This window comes from Scomber scombrus, chromosome 19 (assembly GCF_963691925.1).
Source record: "Scomber scombrus chromosome 19, fScoSco1.1, whole genome shotgun sequence".
Taxonomy (NCBI): domain Eukaryota; kingdom Metazoa; phylum Chordata; class Actinopteri; order Scombriformes; family Scombridae; genus Scomber; species Scomber scombrus.
The window spans coordinates 26,784,169-26,805,430 of record NC_084988.1 but is presented as its reverse complement, the minus strand read 5'-3'; the positions used below and the strand labels follow the sequence as shown (position 1 = coordinate 26,805,430).

The 21,262-nt window shown below is 38.4% G+C and overlaps 1 protein-coding gene across 1 annotated transcript in view; it reads left to right on the top strand.

Annotated features, from left to right (window-relative positions):
• Nucleotides 1-15,494, top strand: part of rragd (ras-related GTP binding D) — a 63,708-nt gene extending 48,214 nt beyond the window's left edge. Inside the window, exon 7 of the mRNA XM_062440953.1 lies at nt 15,086-15,494. Coding sequence (XP_062296937.1) covers nt 15,086-15,237 — 152 coding nt within the window. The 3' untranslated portion in view covers nt 15,238-15,494. The remainder of the gene's footprint in view (nt 1-15,085) is intronic.
• The last annotated feature ends 5,768 nt before the right edge of the window (nt 15,495-21,262 follow it).

Below are 21,262 nucleotides of genomic sequence, written 5' to 3'. Positions count from 1 at the left end.
GTATTTATGTTGCACTCCTCTGAACGGAATGAGTGTGGTAGAAAACAGGAAGATGTAAAATCTAAGTTTGTTTATTTGAACTGATGCTGGCGTTCACAGTGACACAGAGAAGTACTGGAACCTCATATAAAATAACAAGAGGAAGTGAATGAGTTTGTTAAATCACAACTAAAACGTGTAGCAGGCGGTCAGGCAGGTTATTGAGCAAGGCTCCTACACACACTATAAACTGCTTCCCCTAAAATCACAGCATTGGGACTGACAGCACAGTGAGGAAATAGCCTGTATAGTGAGAACACAGTTTTCCCTTATAGTGCGAAAATGTCTGAATGTTACAAATAGAAGTTCAGCACTGGAAATGGACTTATTTACACTTAATGTCAACTTCAGTTTTAGTCTGATTTAAATTATTAAACAGTTTTGAATAAGAGGATGAATCTCTGTGTGATGATCTTTCCTTTCATCTTGCTATCATGGTGGCATTTCATGTTTAAAGTCTTTCAGCAAATCTACACAGGAACTGGCTGCGTGGCAATTTCAGTGTTGACTGGAGGAGGAAGAGGAGCTTCGGTTCTTCAGCAGACATGTTTATAACAGGCTGTAGTTTTACAAGCACATATTTACATTTACAGCGTCTGTAGAAGGTAACAGATGATTTGTGGCGGTACTTAGATATGATAACCCATTGTATTATCTACTACGATGATTGTGTCGTGTTGTTTGAGGTGCAGCTGGGACAAATGGACAGCTGGAACTACAGATGAATGCATTTAAAGTCAAACACAGTGGTGTGTAATACTCACAGACAGGATTCTACAACATTGGAAAGTTATAACAGCAGCAAGTGTGACCATTGATCCACAAGGAGTGTGTACTTGCTTAAATGTGATTGGCCACCACCATGGTCTTGCCAGATCATGTTGGGTTACATAGAACTGTTGCTTTTCTTTCTTTTATGTTGTCACCCCTGCTGTGCATTGCCCCCCTTTCAAATGAAAAGGGGGGCTGCGTTTTTCATGCGGTACTGAAGTCGGTCTGAATACTTCTTTACACTACGAGCAGCTCCATACATCAGGTACCAATTATCAGTCATGATAAAGTGTAACATAATTTATTACTGCATTGAAATTAAACTGAAACTTTATTATTTAGGTTATGTATTCTACTTAAATTGAAACAAATGTTATTTGTATGTTTGGAGGACTCTGTGAATAAATGTCTCCTTGCCTGTAGGCAGGCAGCCTAAATAATATGAATATCTTTTATTCCTGAAAAACACAGACAGAGGAAATTGTTGTTTAAAGTGCGTGGTTTGTTATGATTGGGCAGACAGGTCAGATGCTGGGAGGTGCCCTGGAGCAGCAGGGGGGGGGGTTCACTGCCCCACTGAAGGGTACCTATCCACTGGCTGTTGATGGAGTGAAGGACATTGCTTGTTCATCTTCTCACATCTGCATACAGACATGAGGGATTTGAATGTGCAATGATTTGGTGTCAGGTTGACTTCTCCACCCTCTACAGCAATGATTCACATACAGTCAATACAATGATCTGAATGGAGCTGTGTGTTAGAATAGAAGAGCTGCTTTGTTTGTACTCTGGCTGCTGAATGCGATTCAAAAACACAATGTCCAGAGAACATAATAAGCTCCTCACTGACTGTCAGCCAAATGCATCAGAGCTCCTCAGCAGTTGTGAGGACTGAATGATGCTGGGGTTTAATCTCATTGCTGTGGTAATGATTTTTTCATGAGTAGTGATGATGTTTAGCTCAGCAGTGTGGTTGAGGAGCCACTTTGAAGTCTGATACATCTTTCTCAGGTCATATTAAGATGCATGCAACAGTCTGTTTCTCAGAGTGGAGCATATGAAATGTTTTTTCATCTAAAGATCTTCAGCTCTTGAATTCAAATCTTAAAATAAACAAACACTGTCTGTTAAGGATTGGAAATGAATTTAGTAAATGTATCTCTGTATTGAACATGGATGTGATTGGCTGGATAGCAAACCTCTGCACCAACCGAAGTGTCCCAAGTATCCAAGTATATAAATTTAACCCTTGTACGACGCTGGTTCACTTCTTACCGGGGTAAATCACCATGGTAACTTATGCTGAACGGCTAACCTGCTCCAGGGCAGGTTATGTTCTGTATAAGAGATCAACGAGTGTAAAAGCATCACCTCCTGACCAATCAGTTCTCTTGGAAAATGGCCCATTCATAGTAGATCCTGTCCACACTGGTGCACGGATCGTGAGAGGTTAAAACTATCTGAAAGGTAGGCTACAGATTTTCAAGTGACATTAAGTTAGTTTAATATTCAACATTCATTTGACATTAAATACAAAACTATTATGCGCTTCAACCATTTGAGTGAATGATGTCAAACCAACTGTATAACATACTAATATCTCTCATGTGCCTCAAGGATTATTTTACAAATATATATTTTCGGCAATTTTTAAACAATAAAAATAAATAAATAACCTTACCACCACTCCAGTTTCAGAACTTATCAGGAAACCTCACAAAAAGTCTCAATAAGAACATCTTGAGAGTAATCGTTGCAAAAGTGCAGAAAAACAGAATTTTATTCATATTTTTTAATTGACCAAAATATATATTTAAAAAAGAATCCTTGAGGCACATGAGGGATATTATTCTGTATGTTATACAGTTGGTTTGACATCATTCACTCAAATGGTTGAAGCGAGATAATAGTTTTGTATTTTGAATGTTAAATGAATGTTGAATATTAAATTAAGTTAATGTCGCAACCAAAGGAAGGGCACTGAGGAAGCTCTGCCTGAAATGTCTGTGCTATAATAAAGTGAAATTGAATGATCAGAGTGCTGTCCGGACTCCGTTTATATTGTCCGATGAATTAATATTGTCTCACGAATTTACACATTAACAGAGTCAGCAATTTTCTGCCGGCAGTCCTTCCTGACTTTTGCTGCGGCAACAGTGTTGCTTTTGGCCTGATGATGTGTTTGAATTGTTCATATTTGTGAAGAATAATTGTCTGCTCCTCCATCATGACATACGCTGCTCTGCAGGGTTTCTCCATGTTTGTGATTGGTCAATCAATCAATCAATCAATCTTTATTTGTATAGCGCCAAATCACAACAAAGTTATCTCAAGGCACTTTACACATAGAGCAGGTTCTAAACCGTACTCTTCAAGTCAGACGCTGCAAACACCTTTAACCCTTTTATGTGAACGCGCACTGATCAAGAGGAAAACCCTGGGTTGAATTACCGAGTTGATAACCAGCTTCGTAGTACCGTTTATCAGGATTGTGAATGTCTGGGTAAATCAACCCAGGTAACGGAGAGATATGGTATGTTAATCCAGCTTCGTAGTACAGGCCTCTGGATCTGTTGGTATGGGTGTCAGAGTGTGGTCTGTATGTGTGTATTGAAAAATAAATGTGTGAGTGTTTGTACATAAATGTGTGTATGTTCAGATACAAGTGGAGAATGTGTATTGTCTTGCAGGTCTGCATCATTATGTCTAAATCATTATCTGGTGGGAAAAAAAGGGGGTAAAATGACAATTTTATAGCTCTGGCTCTAAAATGACACAGGAATGCATGAAAGGGTCATATTGGTACCAAAAAATGTAGTTATAACGGGTTTCAATGGGGACATTTTTGTCCCTAAGGATCCCAGAGGGAGTTGTCTTTAAAAAAAATCTGTGATAATCCCCCACAAAATAACTCACTTTGCATTTAGTATATAGAAAATAGTTCATTTTTGTGTTGTTGTTGTTGTTGTTGTTGTTGTTGTTTTTTCATGGAAAAAAAACAGGTTGTATGTAAACAACCTGGCATTTTGAGGACTAAAAAATCCTGAAAATGAACAAATATTTGATATTTATTGTCAGTGGAAAAAAATATGAATGTATAATATTTTTATGGCAGTCTTTTAACATGGACATTTTTGTCCCTAAGGAACACTTTTTGAATTAAGTACGCAGTTTTGCAATTAAATCAAAATGTTGTCAGTTTTTAATGTTTTATTTAGGAAAAGTTGTTGTGCTTGTGTTTAGCCAACATTTAGTATTTGGTAAACTTGAGCTACTTTTGATACTAAATCTAGAAAATGGTTTGGTTTAAAACGTGTTTATGTTCCTCAAAGGAAAGTATGAAAAAAACATATCTGTTTGGCATCAGTAGTAAAACTCATCTTCATATCAACATAAACATCTAAAGGTTTCAATTAAATTAAGACACTGATAAATAAGTGTTAAAATACATCTGTATTATAGACTTTGAGATAACACTCTTCTTCTATTTTATCATTTTTTTTGGTCCCTCTGTGCACCAGTTGCCAAATATTGTGGTTGTTACAACTCTTTCCTAAAGGACCCCTAACCTCCATCACTTTTAAACAAAGCCATTTGCATAAGTCTGTCACAATAATGATCAACTCATCATACATTAATTATCAGCATCATCATGTCTATAGACCTACATTCACATAACACAGAATGTTCACATAGCAGAGACCTACAATATATCTAAATGACAAAAAAACATCAACAAAAACATCTGGTGGACCCATTGCATTTTGGGACTTTTAATTCAACATAATCAAACCTTTTTTTGTTTAAATTCTCAGCAGATCTTTACTTCATCCCAATTGCAAGTAATATAAACAACACATATGTTAAATTGTTTCCCTTTACCTTTGTTAAATCACATTTATGAATAGAAATGTCACTCGTTTTTTGTTTATTTTAATTTAATTAAAATGCAACAAAATAAGAAAATGCATCATAAAGCAGGCATAACTAGAAAATAATCAACAAATGTACAAATGAAGGAAGTTTTTCCAAAACTAGTGTTTTATTTGAATTTTATTAGAAATGTAACCTAACATCTGTCTGAACAACACATTAGCCCCATTGAACATGGCCATTTTCATACCAGACTATACCATACAAAAGGTGCAGAGTTTCACTGTGTGTTCATTGCAAATGTACTTCTTGCACTGGGTGCATGTATAATGTGTTTTTCTGTCCATCTTGGGTCCACACACTTCACAGCGCTTCTTTTTGTTGCTGGCCACATCTAGAATAATGAAAAGCTTCTGAGCTGGCTGATGCTCATCCTCCTCTTCCAACTCAGTGTCAGACTCTGAATTTTCAGAGATGTGATCCTCACACTCTGAAACTTCATCCTCTGCATCACCATCTAAACCTTCTCTCTCTTCCAAAATCAATTGTAAGGCAGTCTGAACAGAGAATCTTGATCAGTTGTGGTATGGAACCACGCTGACACAGCTATTCATAGTGTCAGGTCCCCAAGATCGGTTCCCACAAGACAGAGGGTGAAATGTGTGGGAATGTGGGTGCAGATAGTGTTGGGTACTCCAATTTTGCAACATTGTGCGGACTCTCCTTGTCTCTCTCTCTCTCTCTCTCTCTCTCTCTCTCTCTCTCTCTCTCTCTCTCTCTCTCTGTCTCTCTCTCTCTCTCTCTCTCTCTCTCTCTCTCTCTCTCTCTCTCTCTCTCTCTCTCTCTCACACACACACACACACACACACACACACACACACACACACACACACACACAAACATAAACAGGCCCAGAGAGGAGGAAGGGAAAATGAGGGTGCACGGGATCTTTTACACACTTTCACTAGACCCGGGTGGACCCAGTGGAACCGAAGACCCTGTATGTAATATAAATGTGAAGGGGGGGGGTATACAGGGGGGGGTCATCGAAAAAAAATTCTGATTCATGTTCCTCACAGAAAATGAGCCAAGGCCAATGAATCTTAGTTTGAAAAAAAATATTATTTGTATCATTTTTCTTAAGCTAAAAACTCCCACAGACCCGAATACCTTATAAGGGTTAACAGATGGATGAACGTTGTTGGTGTTAAGAATACATATCCATCCATACATAATTAATCATGTTTAGCTCTGTGTGAAATCATTACTGGTTCTGTTCTGTTGTTCTGTGCAGTAATGACAGATCCAGTCTGATTCAGTACACCAATGATGAGGTGAATATTAATCAGAGACGATTTCTGAGCTTTTCTTATTCTAATTAATGACCTGGTCAAAGTTGAATAGAGTGTTATAGCAGGACATACACCAGAGATGTACACCATTAACAACTAATCTATAGGATGTGTTGCCTTTGCCTCTGAATCAAAGGACAAAGCTTCTTCCTACAGCTGCAGATTTAGTTCTCCTCACACAGGGCGAGCTCTGCTGTTGAAGAGGCAGAGATGTCAGTTTGTGTGTTTGCTGCAGTGCAGATCTGTTCCTCAGCCCCTCACACTGGCTTTTATTGTAATTGGAACAACTAGATGTAATCCACTACAGCTTTCTCTCTCGGCTCTCGTGACTTTTTTGGATTTTCAAAATGTACTTATTAAAAGCTTATGCAAATGCTCAGCTGCTCACTCCTATTTATATCAAAGTGCAGGAAAGAGTTAATCTTAAATATAGCCCCCACTTTTTATGACAGATGACATTACAGCAATATTAGAATGAGCATCAGACCTCAGACAGCAATAACCATCAAACCAACAATACCTTTAAACTAGAAGCCTGGTCCATTCACTCCATAATGACTCCAAGAAGCATCTTCTGATCTGACACCGTTATCAGCAGGAACTCATCACTATTTAAAAAAAAACAAAAACAATTTTATGGTCTTTGTTTGGTCCATCTTCCCAGGTAGTGACACTAATATGTCTTTTCCATTTCTTTTTCCAGTTTTTTCAAATCTTTTAGTCAGCTGGTCATCAGCCATCAGATCCACTCCACTGAGCATTTGTTAAAGGATGGATTCACAATTTTTCAAATCCATCTTAAACCAACAGTCAGGAGCCCAAATGAACATTAAAGCAGTTTTTCTTGCTGTAATGATTCCTCCTGTTCATACTGACCATTAGAAGATCCCTTCATAATGTTTACTGTAATGATTCCTCCTGTTCATACTGACTCATACTGATAATCTCCATTTATACAAATCTACTCCATTAAAAAAGAACCAATCACAGGTTCTTAATCAATAAATAATCCTGCTTCTCATGCACACATGGATCAGCTACACTCCAGTGCAGATGAAACTGTACTGTCTGTGATGCTCTGGATATCATAATCAGATATTTGAGAGGAGAAATCTATGACCTGAACAAAGAGTTCCACTCTTCCATGCACACTGTGTCCATGATGCTTGCCTGTCCTCCCTCCCTGGGGGACTGTCCACATCCTCTGGAAGGTGCAAGTATAATATGCATTCCTCCATGTGCAGCAGCAGGTTGTTGTAACACTTCCTCTCTACAGCTCTTGGCTTTTCTTTGCATTCTCTGACCCACGCACACAGAGAACTGCCAGGAACAAGAGGTTCATGTGAGAGAGTATCTGGTGATGATGGCTAATAACGTCAAAGATCATGCACCTGCTCCAACATCAGTAGTATTCCACCCAGATGTTGAATTCATTCCTAGATGTGAAAAAAATTAGACAAACTCTAGAAGACTGCTGTTGTAGCTGTTGGTTCTGCAGAGTAAAGAGAAGCCCCCGCCACTGCAAAGGGATTCTTGTGTGGTCAGTAATTTAAGTCAGAACAAAAACTTATTCTTGTTTCTTTGTTGATAAAAGATGAAGATCGAGATGTTAAATTCAAACAGTGATCTTACAACATATCGAACACACCATGCATTTCTCTCACTCTCTATGTTTTTCTTGTACAGCTGTTTATCTGGCAGCAGAAGTGTTGCAGGAGTGTTACAGGTCTGACTCCTGTGACTTTTAGGTTAAAGTTTATTTGTACAGCACCTTTCAACAGCAAGGCAATTCAAGTGCTTTACATAAAACATACAAGGCGAGAAATAAAGAAACACACAGCAATACCAAAAGATGGATAAGATATAAAAAAGAAAATGAAAATGTATAGAGCTGTAGAGCACCAGACATAATATCGTTGTACAATAAGCATGTTAGTATGTTAGTATCAAGTTATCCATTTAACCTGGTAGGATCAACGGATCTAAGATGAGTCAGGCAGAAGAATTCAACAATATGAAAAATAACATACAGAAACTAATAGTAACACATTAATTTCATTATCAAGTAAAACTACCAATAAAATAAAACATTCAGTGTCAATGCAAATCATATTGCCAATTAGCTGAACATTGTATAAGATTTACATATATCAAAATTCGAAAATCATGTTATTAGTTGTTATTTGTTTCTTTATTACTTATTGGTTTTTTTTGCAGTTAAAGTTTTGCACAATGCTCAACACAAACATTGCATGGCTAAAAATCATGGCTCTCATCTCAGGATGATCAGCATGAATCCGGTGGATATAAAGCGTTTTTGACCCACTGATGTTGTTCTCCAGAGATGTTGCTTTTGAGAGTTGTTACTGACAGTGCATCTTGAATATGGAAAAGGAATCATCTTCTGCTCCCACAAAGTCAAATGATTTAATTGTACATGAAGAAAATCGTTGCATTCACTAAAAAAGACATCTTCTGCATAAATCAGCCATATTTCCCCTGCCAAACACACTGATTCAGGTTCCACCTACTGTGAGAATGCTGGGGTTTGTCCTCAGACATAATACAAAGGACAATACCAGAATTTTAGAACAGTCTTTGAGTGTGCAAAATATCAGTAAAAGTAAAACTAAGCTAAATTAAAACTTACAGGAGTTGTTTCAATGGGGGCTTTTTTTGCGTTGGATGTATGTAGATAGATAGATAGATAGATAGATAGATAGATAGATAGATAGATAGATAGATAGATAGATAGATAGATAGATAGATAGATAGATAGATAGATAGATAGATAGATAGATAGATAGATAGATAGATAGATAGATAGATAGATAGAAAGATAGTCACTTTATTGATTCCAATTGGAAATTCAGGTTTCCAGCAGCTCAGTAAGCATAAAAGTAATAAAGCAACAGACAATCAAAGACAATAAAAAGAGGTATAAGAGTTAAATAAAGCCAATAGAAATATAATAAACCATATGTAATGTCTAAAAATCAATAAGGATACTAAAATCTGTTATAAAAACACATGAGAACATGACCTAATAAAATGCAAGTTAAAATAAAAAAAATTGTACTGGTTAAAGTGCTGGTTAAAAGTGCAACGGCATCGGAGCAAGCTTTTCCTGGTTATTCCTGACACTTTTAATATCCCGTCATTCAGTTTTGGGTAGGCTGTCAGAATGTGACATGAGAACTCCTCTGCACTGTTTTCATCACCTGTAAAAAATTATTTAGCGCAAATGGCATCCAAAATTTTTTAATTCAGTCTTTCTTTAACCTTACTGGAACAATCATTACTAAGGCATTGTTACTGATGAAACATAGAGATATGTTCCTCAAAAACATGTCCAAAGAGACTACATACTACAGTGGAATATACAGTAATCACTGAGTCTACCAACAATTATGTCCTTTAACAACTTACCAAAAAAGTCTTTGCTCTCCAAGGCCACCTGCTTCTTCTCTAGTGGGTGCAACCATCTGGAGGTGTGGTCCAAACACAAATATGATCATTTAGTTTGATTGACGTCTTGCAGTTTTTACAGCAGTTCCCAGGAGTCCTGCCAGCATATGGTGCAAATATTCTGCAAACTTGAGCTTGAAAACAAGATGTTCTTTTATTTACTGATTACTGACTTGGTGAGGTGAACACTTAAGCAAACAAGTATTTACTATTTTTTTCAGTTCAGTTTCAAAAAGCCACATAGTATCTACATATAGTATTGTTAACACGGAGCTTAAGTAAATGCCAGTGAAAGTTACTTGTATGTGAATTACAGATTGCAACAATAATAATGTCTTCCAGGAGAGACTGTCTGACATTATGTGCCGTTATATCTGAATTTATATGATATTACTCCTCCTTCCAGAGTGGCTATTAGTACAACCATAAACATAAACACACCTGATTTACGATGAATGGTTAAAGGGAAATGGACTGTACCTATATAGCGCTTTTCTGGTCTTTTCTAGAGCCGGGAATGGAACCATTAAATCAACCGGTACTTTTTCAACCAGAGATCCTACATCTGACAATAACCATTTATAAATGGGGCAACATTCAGGTCGCTGAAAGATGTCAGGTTGCAGAGAAAAGTTGTCCCTCATCCAAAGTAACACAACAGTCCATCTATTGAGTGATGATGTACAGCTTGAATAAATGTTGCCTGTGATGTCCAATATTGTATCATTTAGCAAAAGTTTTAGCCATTTGTAGGGATGTCCGATATTATCGGCCCGCCGATATTATCGGCCGATATTTGCTTATGTAATATCGGGAAGCATCGGTATCGGGTTTTATAACCGATGTTTGTTCTGTAGGCTTCAGCATTTCCGAGCCTGCATGAACGTAGCATGGGACGTTATGTACTCCAAGCGGACCAAAAAAGAAATCCTGGGTAGTGCTTGAGGTTGACTCAGTGCTGATTGGGTATACTCAAAGTGGGATTTGATGACAACAAAAATCACTAAGATAAAACTATTATGCAACGATCAAAACTGTTGCGGAATGATCATCACCTCCAGAGTCCGGTGGGTCCTATCAAGGTCTTACTCTGCAATGGAGACACAACAGCTGAGAGGACCGAGTGAGAACGTTACTGTAAAGTTCCCGCATCCTAAATTTTACCCGGAATTTCATGAAGGGAAACGGGACTTATGTTAGACATGATACGTTAGATGGTATGTCTCTATAAAGACACTAGCTATTATACATCAGGAATAATAGATTGGAACAAACCAATGTTTAACTTGGCTCCAGCCTCACTCTTAAAGCCAATTCAAATCCTACCATGAAGGTGGCACTATAGGAGAGATATTTCTTATGGGAGAGAAACACTATTTGAGGAGGAAACTTGGACTGCAACAAAACTCTCCCGACATCCATCTTCTCATAGCGGAAGAGCTCACTTCTAATAGTAGCTATCCCCATTCAAATATCAAATAAGGGTAGGTATGCTACAGGTAGGGTCTTGCTATGTTGGACAGGGAAATAAAGCCAATGAATCATTGTATTGATTCGTGTATCATCATATGACTCATCATCATGTTTTTATAAACATAAACACTGTCGATTGTCTTGGAGCCGACCAACATGAAAACTATTTAGGTTCAGTAAATGTCTGCTTTCAGTCAGCCTGGTGAAGACAATTCATGTATTGCCTTTAGTTATATCAATTGGATATCTGACACATTTACAGTCTTTTTAGCATCAGATTCCCTCTTAGTGTTTCCCTGTTGAGCTGTGGTGGAAGTATAGTAACAAAAAGACTTTGGTACTAAAAACACTGTAACGTTGAAACATAGAAGATGAAGATTTGACTCATTTGGACGACTGAAGCTTCATATTAGCTTCACATCAACTTTTAAATACATGTTTACTGTGGATTCAGTCCTCCATAACTTCCATTGTAAGTGCATTATGAAGAGATCTTCTAATGGTCAGTATGAACAGGAGGAATGATTACAACAAGAAAAACAGGTTTCAACATTTTATGATATTTTTAATCAAGATTTTACCAGCTGATATCTGGAGTTGAAGAGCAGCATGGTGAGATGCGAGGAGGAGTTTTTGTGACAGCAAGCCGTTCTTCCTACTGCAGACAGTCACAGATGAAGACCCCCGTCCAGCAGGCCAGCATTGCTGTAGCTGCTGTTAGCTCCTGTGGCTAAAGCTGTCTCTTTTCGATGAGCATATATTTGAACATGAGAGTGGGCTGGGGGAGGCAGGCGTTATCATTTTATTATTTATACAAATTTCATGACGTAGCAACATCACAAACAGTCGATTGCATGTTTTAGTGTGCAGTACCTCTTTAAAATCACCAGCCAATCTACAGTATATAGAGCCATAACTTCCTGTGAATCAAGATTATTCACTTTTTATTAAAAAGGAAAGTTGTGACTTTGAAATGATCTATGAATGTGTCTGCAGTATTAACCAACAATCAGTTAAATTCTGCCAAATGCATAACCAGATTATCTAAAGCACCTTAATCATTTGGTTTATTATGCATGAACTCTGCAGCATTGCTCAGGAATAATGACAATACGCCAATGACATTCTTCACAATCACATCTCATCACGCAAACCTGTTTTCACATTTGTGTGTAGTAATCTCTCATGCTGGAGGATTTAGAGTCTCCATGTGTCCCTTACCATCATATTGTATTTAATATACGATTAGTATGACTTGTGCAGTTCTGTTTATATAATAGCTGTTTTTCTTCTCCTACAAGCAGTTTAGCTTCACATTCTCTGTACTTCTATAGTCTGCCTCATGTTGCGTGGTAATGATAGGAGAGTAATGCTCAGTGACTGACAATGGAAGTTTTTATTTTTCCTTTGAGTAGTCCCTATGGAGATCATCTACTGTTGAGCCTCACATCTAAAGAGGCGTCAGAGAAGCACAGACTATACGCTGTTTATTCCTTCAACTTTGTATTCACTTTTATTTTGTAATGTATTGCTGCACGTTGTGTTTCAACAGGACCTATGGTAATTAAATATAAACTTGAAAACAAAGTTTATATCATCTGCCAGTATTTCAGATTTGTATTTTTTCCATTTGTCATGTTATTATTACATTCACCAGATTGTGAGCCTGTTCTGTCAAGAAAAATAACTTATAATAAGTATATGTGGTAAATACAGTCTGTAGTTACGTTTCAGTTACAGTTACGCCCTCTAGTATTTATGACCTGGAGAAGAGATGCAGGTCAGATGATATCAGTGTATGGTGACTTCCTCAACAGGAGGAGTCAGGTTGGGTGGAAGGCTAGATACATAGATGGCAAAAAGTGGACTGAGCTGCAGAAGACTGCTGTTTGATTCCTGTTTCCAACAGTCGGGACTTTTTTTTCCTTTTTTTTTTTAAGTGTAATGTGGTGTTATCTGCTGCCATGACAACAAAGTAGACATACATCTGATTAACTCTAAAAGTATAGAGAAACATAACTTAATTTGCAGGTTTTTCTTAGTTCAGTTGATGTACCATGTTTAGATAGATGGAGTTGTTTCAATGGGGGGGGGGGGGGGGGGGGGGGGGGGGGTTGTGTTGGATGTACGTAGATGACGCTACTCATGATGTGGTTCTTGGTGGATTTGATTCTACACCCTGTGCTTGGGCTGGATGGATGGATGGATGGATGGATGGATGGATGGATGGATGGATGGATGGATGGATGGATGGATGGATGGATGGATGGATGGATAGATAGATAGATAGATAGATAGATAGATAGATAGATAGATAGATAGATAGATAGATAGATAGATAGATAGATAGATAGATAGATAGATAGATAGATAGATAGTCACTTTATTAATCCCAATGGGAAATTCAGGTTTCCAGAAGCTCAATATAAGCATAAAAGTAATAAAGCAACAAACAACAAACCAAAATAAATAAGGACACTACAATCTGTTATAAAACACATGACCTAATAAAGTGCAAGTTTAAGAAAACATTGTACTGATTAAAAGTGCAAGTTAAAGTATTTTATAGACAAGCCTTATGACCTCCCTCGCCCTCCCCTCCCTCCAACATTGGAGTTGTACAGTTTGATGGCTCAGGGTACAAAACAGTTTCTGAGTGTGTTTGTGCTACACTAGGGAAGCAGCAGCCTGTCACTGAACAAGATTAACATCTTATATTTTTTACAGTGTAATGTAGAGCAATGTAATGTCAGGAGAACAAAAAATGTATAAAAGAATTCAGACTCTGAAAAGTTATTAATATTGTGAAGATTGGTGTGTACAGATGTGCACACAAGATGACATGATGGACAAAAACAGTAATAAGCTTTAAAGGCAAATCATAACCTGAGTGCACACACAGACTCACTGGGCCCCATTTTAACCATCTATAGCGCACAGCGTGAAGCGCGTGGTGCAAGTGCCTTTAGGGCGTGTCAAAATCTACTTTTGATATTTTAACGGCAGAAAAATGGTCATGATGGTTGATGAAAATGGTCAAAATAGCGCATGGTCTAAAAGGGTTGGACTTAAGTCCTCTCATTAATTATAGGTGAGTTTTGGGCGTAACACGCGGTTAACCAATCAGAGTGTCATCTCCCATTCCCTTTAAAAGCCAGGAGCGATGTCACTTTGGTGGATTGCTATTATAACAGCGCATTTGTCAATGCGAATAAAACACAAGTTACATTTGCTGAAAAGAAAGTTGTCTGATGAGCTGCTAACCCGACATTTAATTCATAAAAAGGAAGAATATAGAGTTATAACCAACCAGTCTGATGAGTGTAGAGGTGTGTGTGGTTATAATTAACCAGTCTGATGAGTGTAGAGGTGTGTGTGGTTATAATTAACCAGTCTGATGAGTGTAGAGGTGTGTGTGTGGTTATAACTGACCAGTCTGATGAGTGTAGAGGTGTGTGTGGTTATGACCAACCAGTCTGATGAGTGTAGAGGTGTGTGTGGTTATAATTAACCAGTCTGATGAGTGTAGAGGTGTGTGTGTGGTTATAACTGACCAGTCTGATGAGTGTAGAGGTGTGTGTGTGGTTATGACCAACCAGTCTGATGAGTGTAGAGGTGTGTGTGAGGTTATAATCTTAATAAACATTAAGAGAAACATGAGATAATATAAAGAAATACCAATAGGTTTTTAAAAAAATTAAATTAAATAGAAGATAAAAATGAACTAAAAAAGAACGAGGCAGATAAAATAGAATAAAAAAACAGCTCCAGTGCAGTTAAGAGTAGTTAAGACTGTAGGTCAGTAATTGTTTAGTATGACTGACAGCTTGTCTGAGGTGTACAAAATCAACAAAACATTTATTTTTCATCTTAGACACATTGTGTTGCCCTTAAGGCATAATGTTGGATAGACTTTTATTTTGATAGATATTCATTTTGACTGTTTTAAGACATACTTAAAAAATTGTGAACTCACCCTTTAAGGTCCTAATCAAATTACTGTTTTTTATGGTTGATCTACACTGGCTTATATTTTTCTATAGCATGTCCAGTCTTTATCTCTGTAACCTGTGATAGACTTGGCTCTGTCTTTTGTCTGTCCCTCACAGGATTGATTGACTACAACTTTCACTGCTTCAAGAACGCCATTCAGGAGGTTTTTGACGTCCGAGTGAAGGTTCAACAGAATCGTAAACTCCTGAATCAGAGGAGGTGGAGCAAACTGACTATGACTAATGGTGTGCTCAACAACCCCCACTGACAACTGGCAGCCAAATGTACCTGAACTGCACCCTGACAGATACAGGAGACTCCATACTCATTGACAGGAACATCAACTTTTTCATTTTACCGGGAATCCACATCTAAAGCGATACATGCGTGGTCTGTGAGCACTGCTGAAGCATTCTGTACATCCAATCTGCAACAACTCCGACCTGCGTTCAGTGTCTCTGTCCACAGAAGCAGCTGTCTGTCCTGTCAGCAGCAGCTCCTGACCAGCTGAGAGGACAGCAGGAGGACAAAGCAACCAACATTTCTTTTATTTTCTTATTTATTCATTCATTTATTGTATTTCTCCTCCCTCTTTAGTGGTTGGGAGAAATATAGCTACAGTATATTGAAATCAGAAAGCTCATTCCAAAACTGGGGGCCTTGATCAATACCATTAAAAGTGCTTTTAATAGTGCTTGTAAACAGCAGAAGATTTGTGTGATTTGCTGCTTGTAGAGATGACGCTTCACTAAATGCACCATGGGAAAAAAAAAATAGACTCAGAGCATAAAGGAAAAAAATGGCAGGGGGTCCCGTAGTGATGCGTTTTTTGTGGAGCCAGTGTGGATTATTATATTTGATAAAATGGAAGTTTATCTGTTCTGTGAGGCAGGTGGATGACAGACACTTTATACATGGATTCCCCTTTAAACATCAAATAACTCCTGAATGTTAGTAGTGTGTGGGTTTCATGTATATGGCTCATCTCCACCACTGTTTGAGTTTATCTGAGAGGCAATATGAGCAGTTTACAGCCTTAAAGGTATACTATGCACAATGTTCCTTTAAAAAAAATCATCACTTCATAGCTTACTTCTTGCCAGCACCTCTCTCTCTCTCTCTCTCGCACGCCAAACACACACACACACACACACACACACACACACACACACACACACACACACACACACACACACAAACACACACACATGACCCAAGAAGGTATTTAGCCACTTTCACACAAACTCCCTCCAAAAGATTTTGACTCTTATAATAAAGACCCCCTGTTTGTACCTAACTAGTTGATTTAATAATAAAGGATAATAATAGTATTACATTTACTTTGTACCCACTTTTCATTCAGAAGACACTCAAAGTGCTACAGTATTAATAACATAGAACATGCAACATAGAAGATAAGAGTTAAGATGAAAAAGCCCTCCTGCATAGAAAGTGTTTTAGGCCTTTTTTAAAGAGTCTACCATCTGTGCTGCTAAGCTGATTAGGACGGTTGTTTCACAGAAGGCTCGAACCCCTATGGTGCAGAGCTTAGTATCAGGGGCCTAGAGGAGCAAGCAGTTGGTGGAGGTTTTTGATGTGATCAGACCCTGTAGGTAAGGAGGAGCATTTCCATTGATGGATTTGTATGTGAGTAGCAGGATTTTGTAGTCAATCCTAAAAGAGACAGGGAGCCAGTGAAATGAAAACAGAATTGGTGTTGTGTGTTCATGTTTTCACACATCAGGATCCTGGAAGCACTGTTCTGAAGTGTACTGGAGCCTTGTGAAGAGTGCGTTGCAGTAGTCCAGTCATGAGGATTTAAAGGCATGGGCAAGTTTCTTTTCATCTGACAGGGTTAGATGAGACTTTAAAGATGTTTTTGATAAAGTGAGCTCCCATACAGACAGTAACAAGAGGCTTTGCATATATGTCTTTGCATATATGTCTTAAATTATCATTAATAAACCCAGATTAGTGACTGAGGAACGGGGGGATGTCCTGGCTGTCAAAGGTTAGATGAGGTATGGAAATGACTGAATCTGGTGTGGAGTGATAAAAGGGAGAGTTTCAGTTTTACTGTTATTTAACTAGTGGGAATTTGTGCTTATCCAGGCCTTTATGTCCGTTCGATAGGTGCTGAGGAGTGACATGGCTGCAGAAAGGCTTGGGGCAGTTTTGATGTACAGCTGGGTATCATCAGCATAGCAATGAAATGACATCCCATGTCTGCTGATGACACATCCAAAGGGGGGGCATATAGAGGATAAACAGGATGGGGAACACCACAGGTGACAGGGAGTGAAATTTATTTATTTGGATAAACCCCTTGAGATGCATCATCTCGTTTTCGAGGGGGTCCAGACATATAAACAGACATTGATTTAACATACAAACATAGACTAGACAATACAAAAGACAACAATATTAAAATAAAAATACAGAAACCAAAAAACAGAAAGAAAAAAAAAGACAAACCACAGTTAACATCATGATGACATCAGAGCAATACAACCATAAAAAGGCCACAATGGCCAACACTGAAACCGAGACAACAACAGATAATGAATACAATCAATTCCCCAAATCAGAAAGTTCATGCATCTTCAATGAAAACAAGAGCAGGCCAATTTAAGGTGAGAAGACAAAGCACGCTTAAAGATAACAAATGAAGAAATGGATCTGCTATTAGCCGGTAGGTTATTCCAATCTGCTGTTGCTTTAAACATAAAAGATCTTGTGCCGAAAGATTTATTGACATTGGGAACAGAAAAATAGAGATGGGCAGAATGTCTGATATGATAAGTTGATGTATATGGTATAAATATACCTGCTGTAAATAAGGTGGATAATTAAAGTAAATACATTTGTATATAAGTTGCAACCAGTGCATATGTTTTCTCACATTCAATGATGAACATACTCAGTCCTATCAACAAGGTAGGACCACAGTGTCAAATGTAGCGCTCAGGTCAAGGAGAAACAGGAGGGAAGGGGACCATGCATCAACTGCCATCACTAGGTCATTGACAACTGCAAGCAGTGAGAAGCATCACTCCATGAAATGTCCGGCTGTTATTCAGTTATTCAGTGAACCAGGGAAAGAGAAGTTGTCATCTTGTGTCTTAAAAGGAGCATGAAGATCAAAGACAGTGCTCAGAGATGTATTGTAGCGTGTCACTAGGTCATCCACTGATGCAGAAGCTGGGCAGATGACCTACTGGAGGTCCATACTCATGATGTCTGGGTCAATACTCTTCCAGCTCTAGGAGACACTTGGGTTTAGTAGAGGGTGACAGGAATGTCAAATCCATTGAGACCAAATTGTGGTTGGACACACACAGATCATAGACCTGTAGATTGTTGATGGGGGCAGAATCAGTGATGACAAGGTCAAGTATGTGACCCATGATGTGAGTAGGGACATCAACACGATGCTAAAGACCAAGACTTAAGGAGACCAGATTAAGGAGGACTTCCCCTGCAAAATGACAGGAGGGGTTGTCAATATGTATATTCATATCACCAACAATGACAGTGTTGGTTGACATGGAGCATAGTGAGGTGAGTAGGTTGTGTATCTCAGGGAGGAGATATGAGGTTGGTTTGGGGGGGGTCGTAGATGAGAGTCACTGTCATGTAGTACGGAGGTTTACATTTTAGATGAAGTCATTCAGTAGAAGATCAGGTATTGGTAGGGAAGACACTTTCAGTTCAACCAGTGGTGGCTGGTGACAAAAATGTTTGGGGGGGGGCGCAGTATGATGGTTGGTGGTCCTAGGGTTAGTGTCAGATAAGCCGTAGCACCACTTCATACCACAGCAAAAAAATAAAAATAAGAAAGGAAAACCAATCTAAAAACAACACAACACACTATAATGATCCCTGGTTTGTCCCAGTATAGTATCTCTGACCTACAGAGAGAGGAATAAAAAATTATAACCAGACATGATAAAATGCCCATTTCACTCACATCACCTAAAGATACCAGCAGTTAAAGCAGAGTTACCAATAAGGTAATATGCTTAAAAAGAGACACCACCTATATTTTAGTTATTGTGTCTTCAGTCCTGATTTCAATGTAATCTGTTAGTTGTTGCAATACCTAAACATGACAATAGATGGCGCATTAAGCACTATACACTGCTGTGATTAAGCATTACTTATTTAATTTATTTTAATAATGAAAGGTACCCCAAATCAACTGTAATAGTCAAAATTACTTCCATCATTTCTTATCCTGCATTTATGCATTTTAGTTTTTTAAACTTCATAGTTATGTCTTTTATAAAGTATTTTTTAACACTTTACAATATTAATAACAGCAATGCAACTACTACCTGATCTTTTATATGTCCTGTTGGAGCTGCTGAATGCAGCCACTGACTGAATCTATGTTCCTCTTGTGGAGCTTGGCATAGCAGAGGTCTACATGTGGCCAGATGTGGTGAAACACCTGCAGAAAGAGCTCAGCAATGCTAAGTCTGCTAAAAACAACTTAGCTCCATGCTATTGTCTCGATGGCTGCAGCTTTCTGTTTGCATTTTTTCAGAGAGATGTTTTAGGTCTCGTTCCCCTGTCGTTGTCCACAACGTTTCAGTGCTGAGACTTTGAAACAGCAAACAGATAAAGCAATAAAAGGAATAACTCACACTGCATCCAGCTAGCCAGCTCCGTTAATCATAACAGCAGCGGGAGAAGCTCCGGGTCTCAGCTTCATCACCTGCTGCTGCTGAAGCCGGTCCGGTCCAAACTGCTTCATCCTCTTTCTCTCTTCAAGTGAAAGTCTTGTGAAATTATGTTTTTGTAGAGAAATAACCAAATAATCTTCTTTAATTTCCGCGACTCCACTTTAACGTCATCTCCTGAACCTACCGTCAGCAGGAGTTTGGGTGACAGCAGCTGACGGGAGGGCGTGAATGACAGCCGGAACTGTCCAATCACAGTAGATTAAAAAACATGAAACAACAACAATTCGCTGCCAATAAAAGTGGGCGTGTCCGGGGCACAGCTCAGTGTGCCCCGGACACGCCCACTTTTATTGGGACACGTGACGCAGGCCAATGATAGAGCAGCCTCAGGTCATGTGCTTGTCTAAAGTTTGAGGGCTTGCATAGACTCCCATTAGGCCGGCGCCCCGCATACAGGAAGTAAATATAGAAATTAATAAAATACCATTTGGAATCGATTTATAATGAATGCTGACAGGTGCTGAGAGACTAACAGGCACATTTTACAAGCAAATAGTTTTTATTTCATAATGATTTAGCATTATCTAATTAATTTATATTTAATATGTTTAAGTAGACTTTCTCTAGATTATTGGATGGGGCGGCGCCCCAGCGCCCCGCATTGACCAGCCACCACTGGTTCAGACAGGTGTATGATTGCTAATCCACCACCATGGCCAACACTGCAGGATTTTTCTTTGACAGGAGGGCAGGCTTTAATAAGCATAGTGTAGCCCCCTGTAGGTTTATGCCAGGTATCAGGCACATGAAAACAAGCCCCTTGTCCAAGATGGGGTCATGTATGAGCAGAAAGAAACTCCCTGAGTGCAAAATGACCTCATCTTGAAGTAGAACTATCTCCATGTTCATATTTGTGAAGTGTTTAAGCTATAACAAGGTGTTCAGTTGTTTTTTAAAAAGGGAAATGTTTGTTTTAAAAGGGATTGCATGGTTTAAAAACTTGAAATGATCAAATTACAAGAACCAAAAACGTGATGGAAATGACATTTCTGTTAGTGTCATATTCATCTGATGAATGTTACAGTTTCCTCATTACTACACACAGATCTGAAGTCTTCATCCAGCTAAGCATAAACACTTTTTTGGGCGATATTTCTACTATTTATTTATTTATTTTCAAATGTATAGCATTTCCACTGAGAAATGGAAATGTGCTTATTGGCCCTTTATTAAAAGAACTTTTAAGTAATATAACATGGTGATTGTAATCTAATGCTAATATGGCTGCAATCAGTCTATTTTACACTGGTGGAAAATCTATAGAACCTGTACAGCTTCAAAGTATCCGTATCATCATTTGTATGTGATGTATTTGGCACTCCCTCGGTGTTCTTGAAAGCAGAGCACAAAGGTCCTCACATTCTCATGACAACCTGACAGCTCTAATTGCTGTTATTAAGAGAATCTTGGGGGCTAAAGACAAGGTCACAGGCCAGAAAATAAAAGTTCTGTAACCCTCATCACAGCTGTCATTTTAGTTCAGTTTGTGTCATGTACAAAGACGTTTGCACTGTAAAAACCAAAGTGTGTTTTTATTGGTCTGAG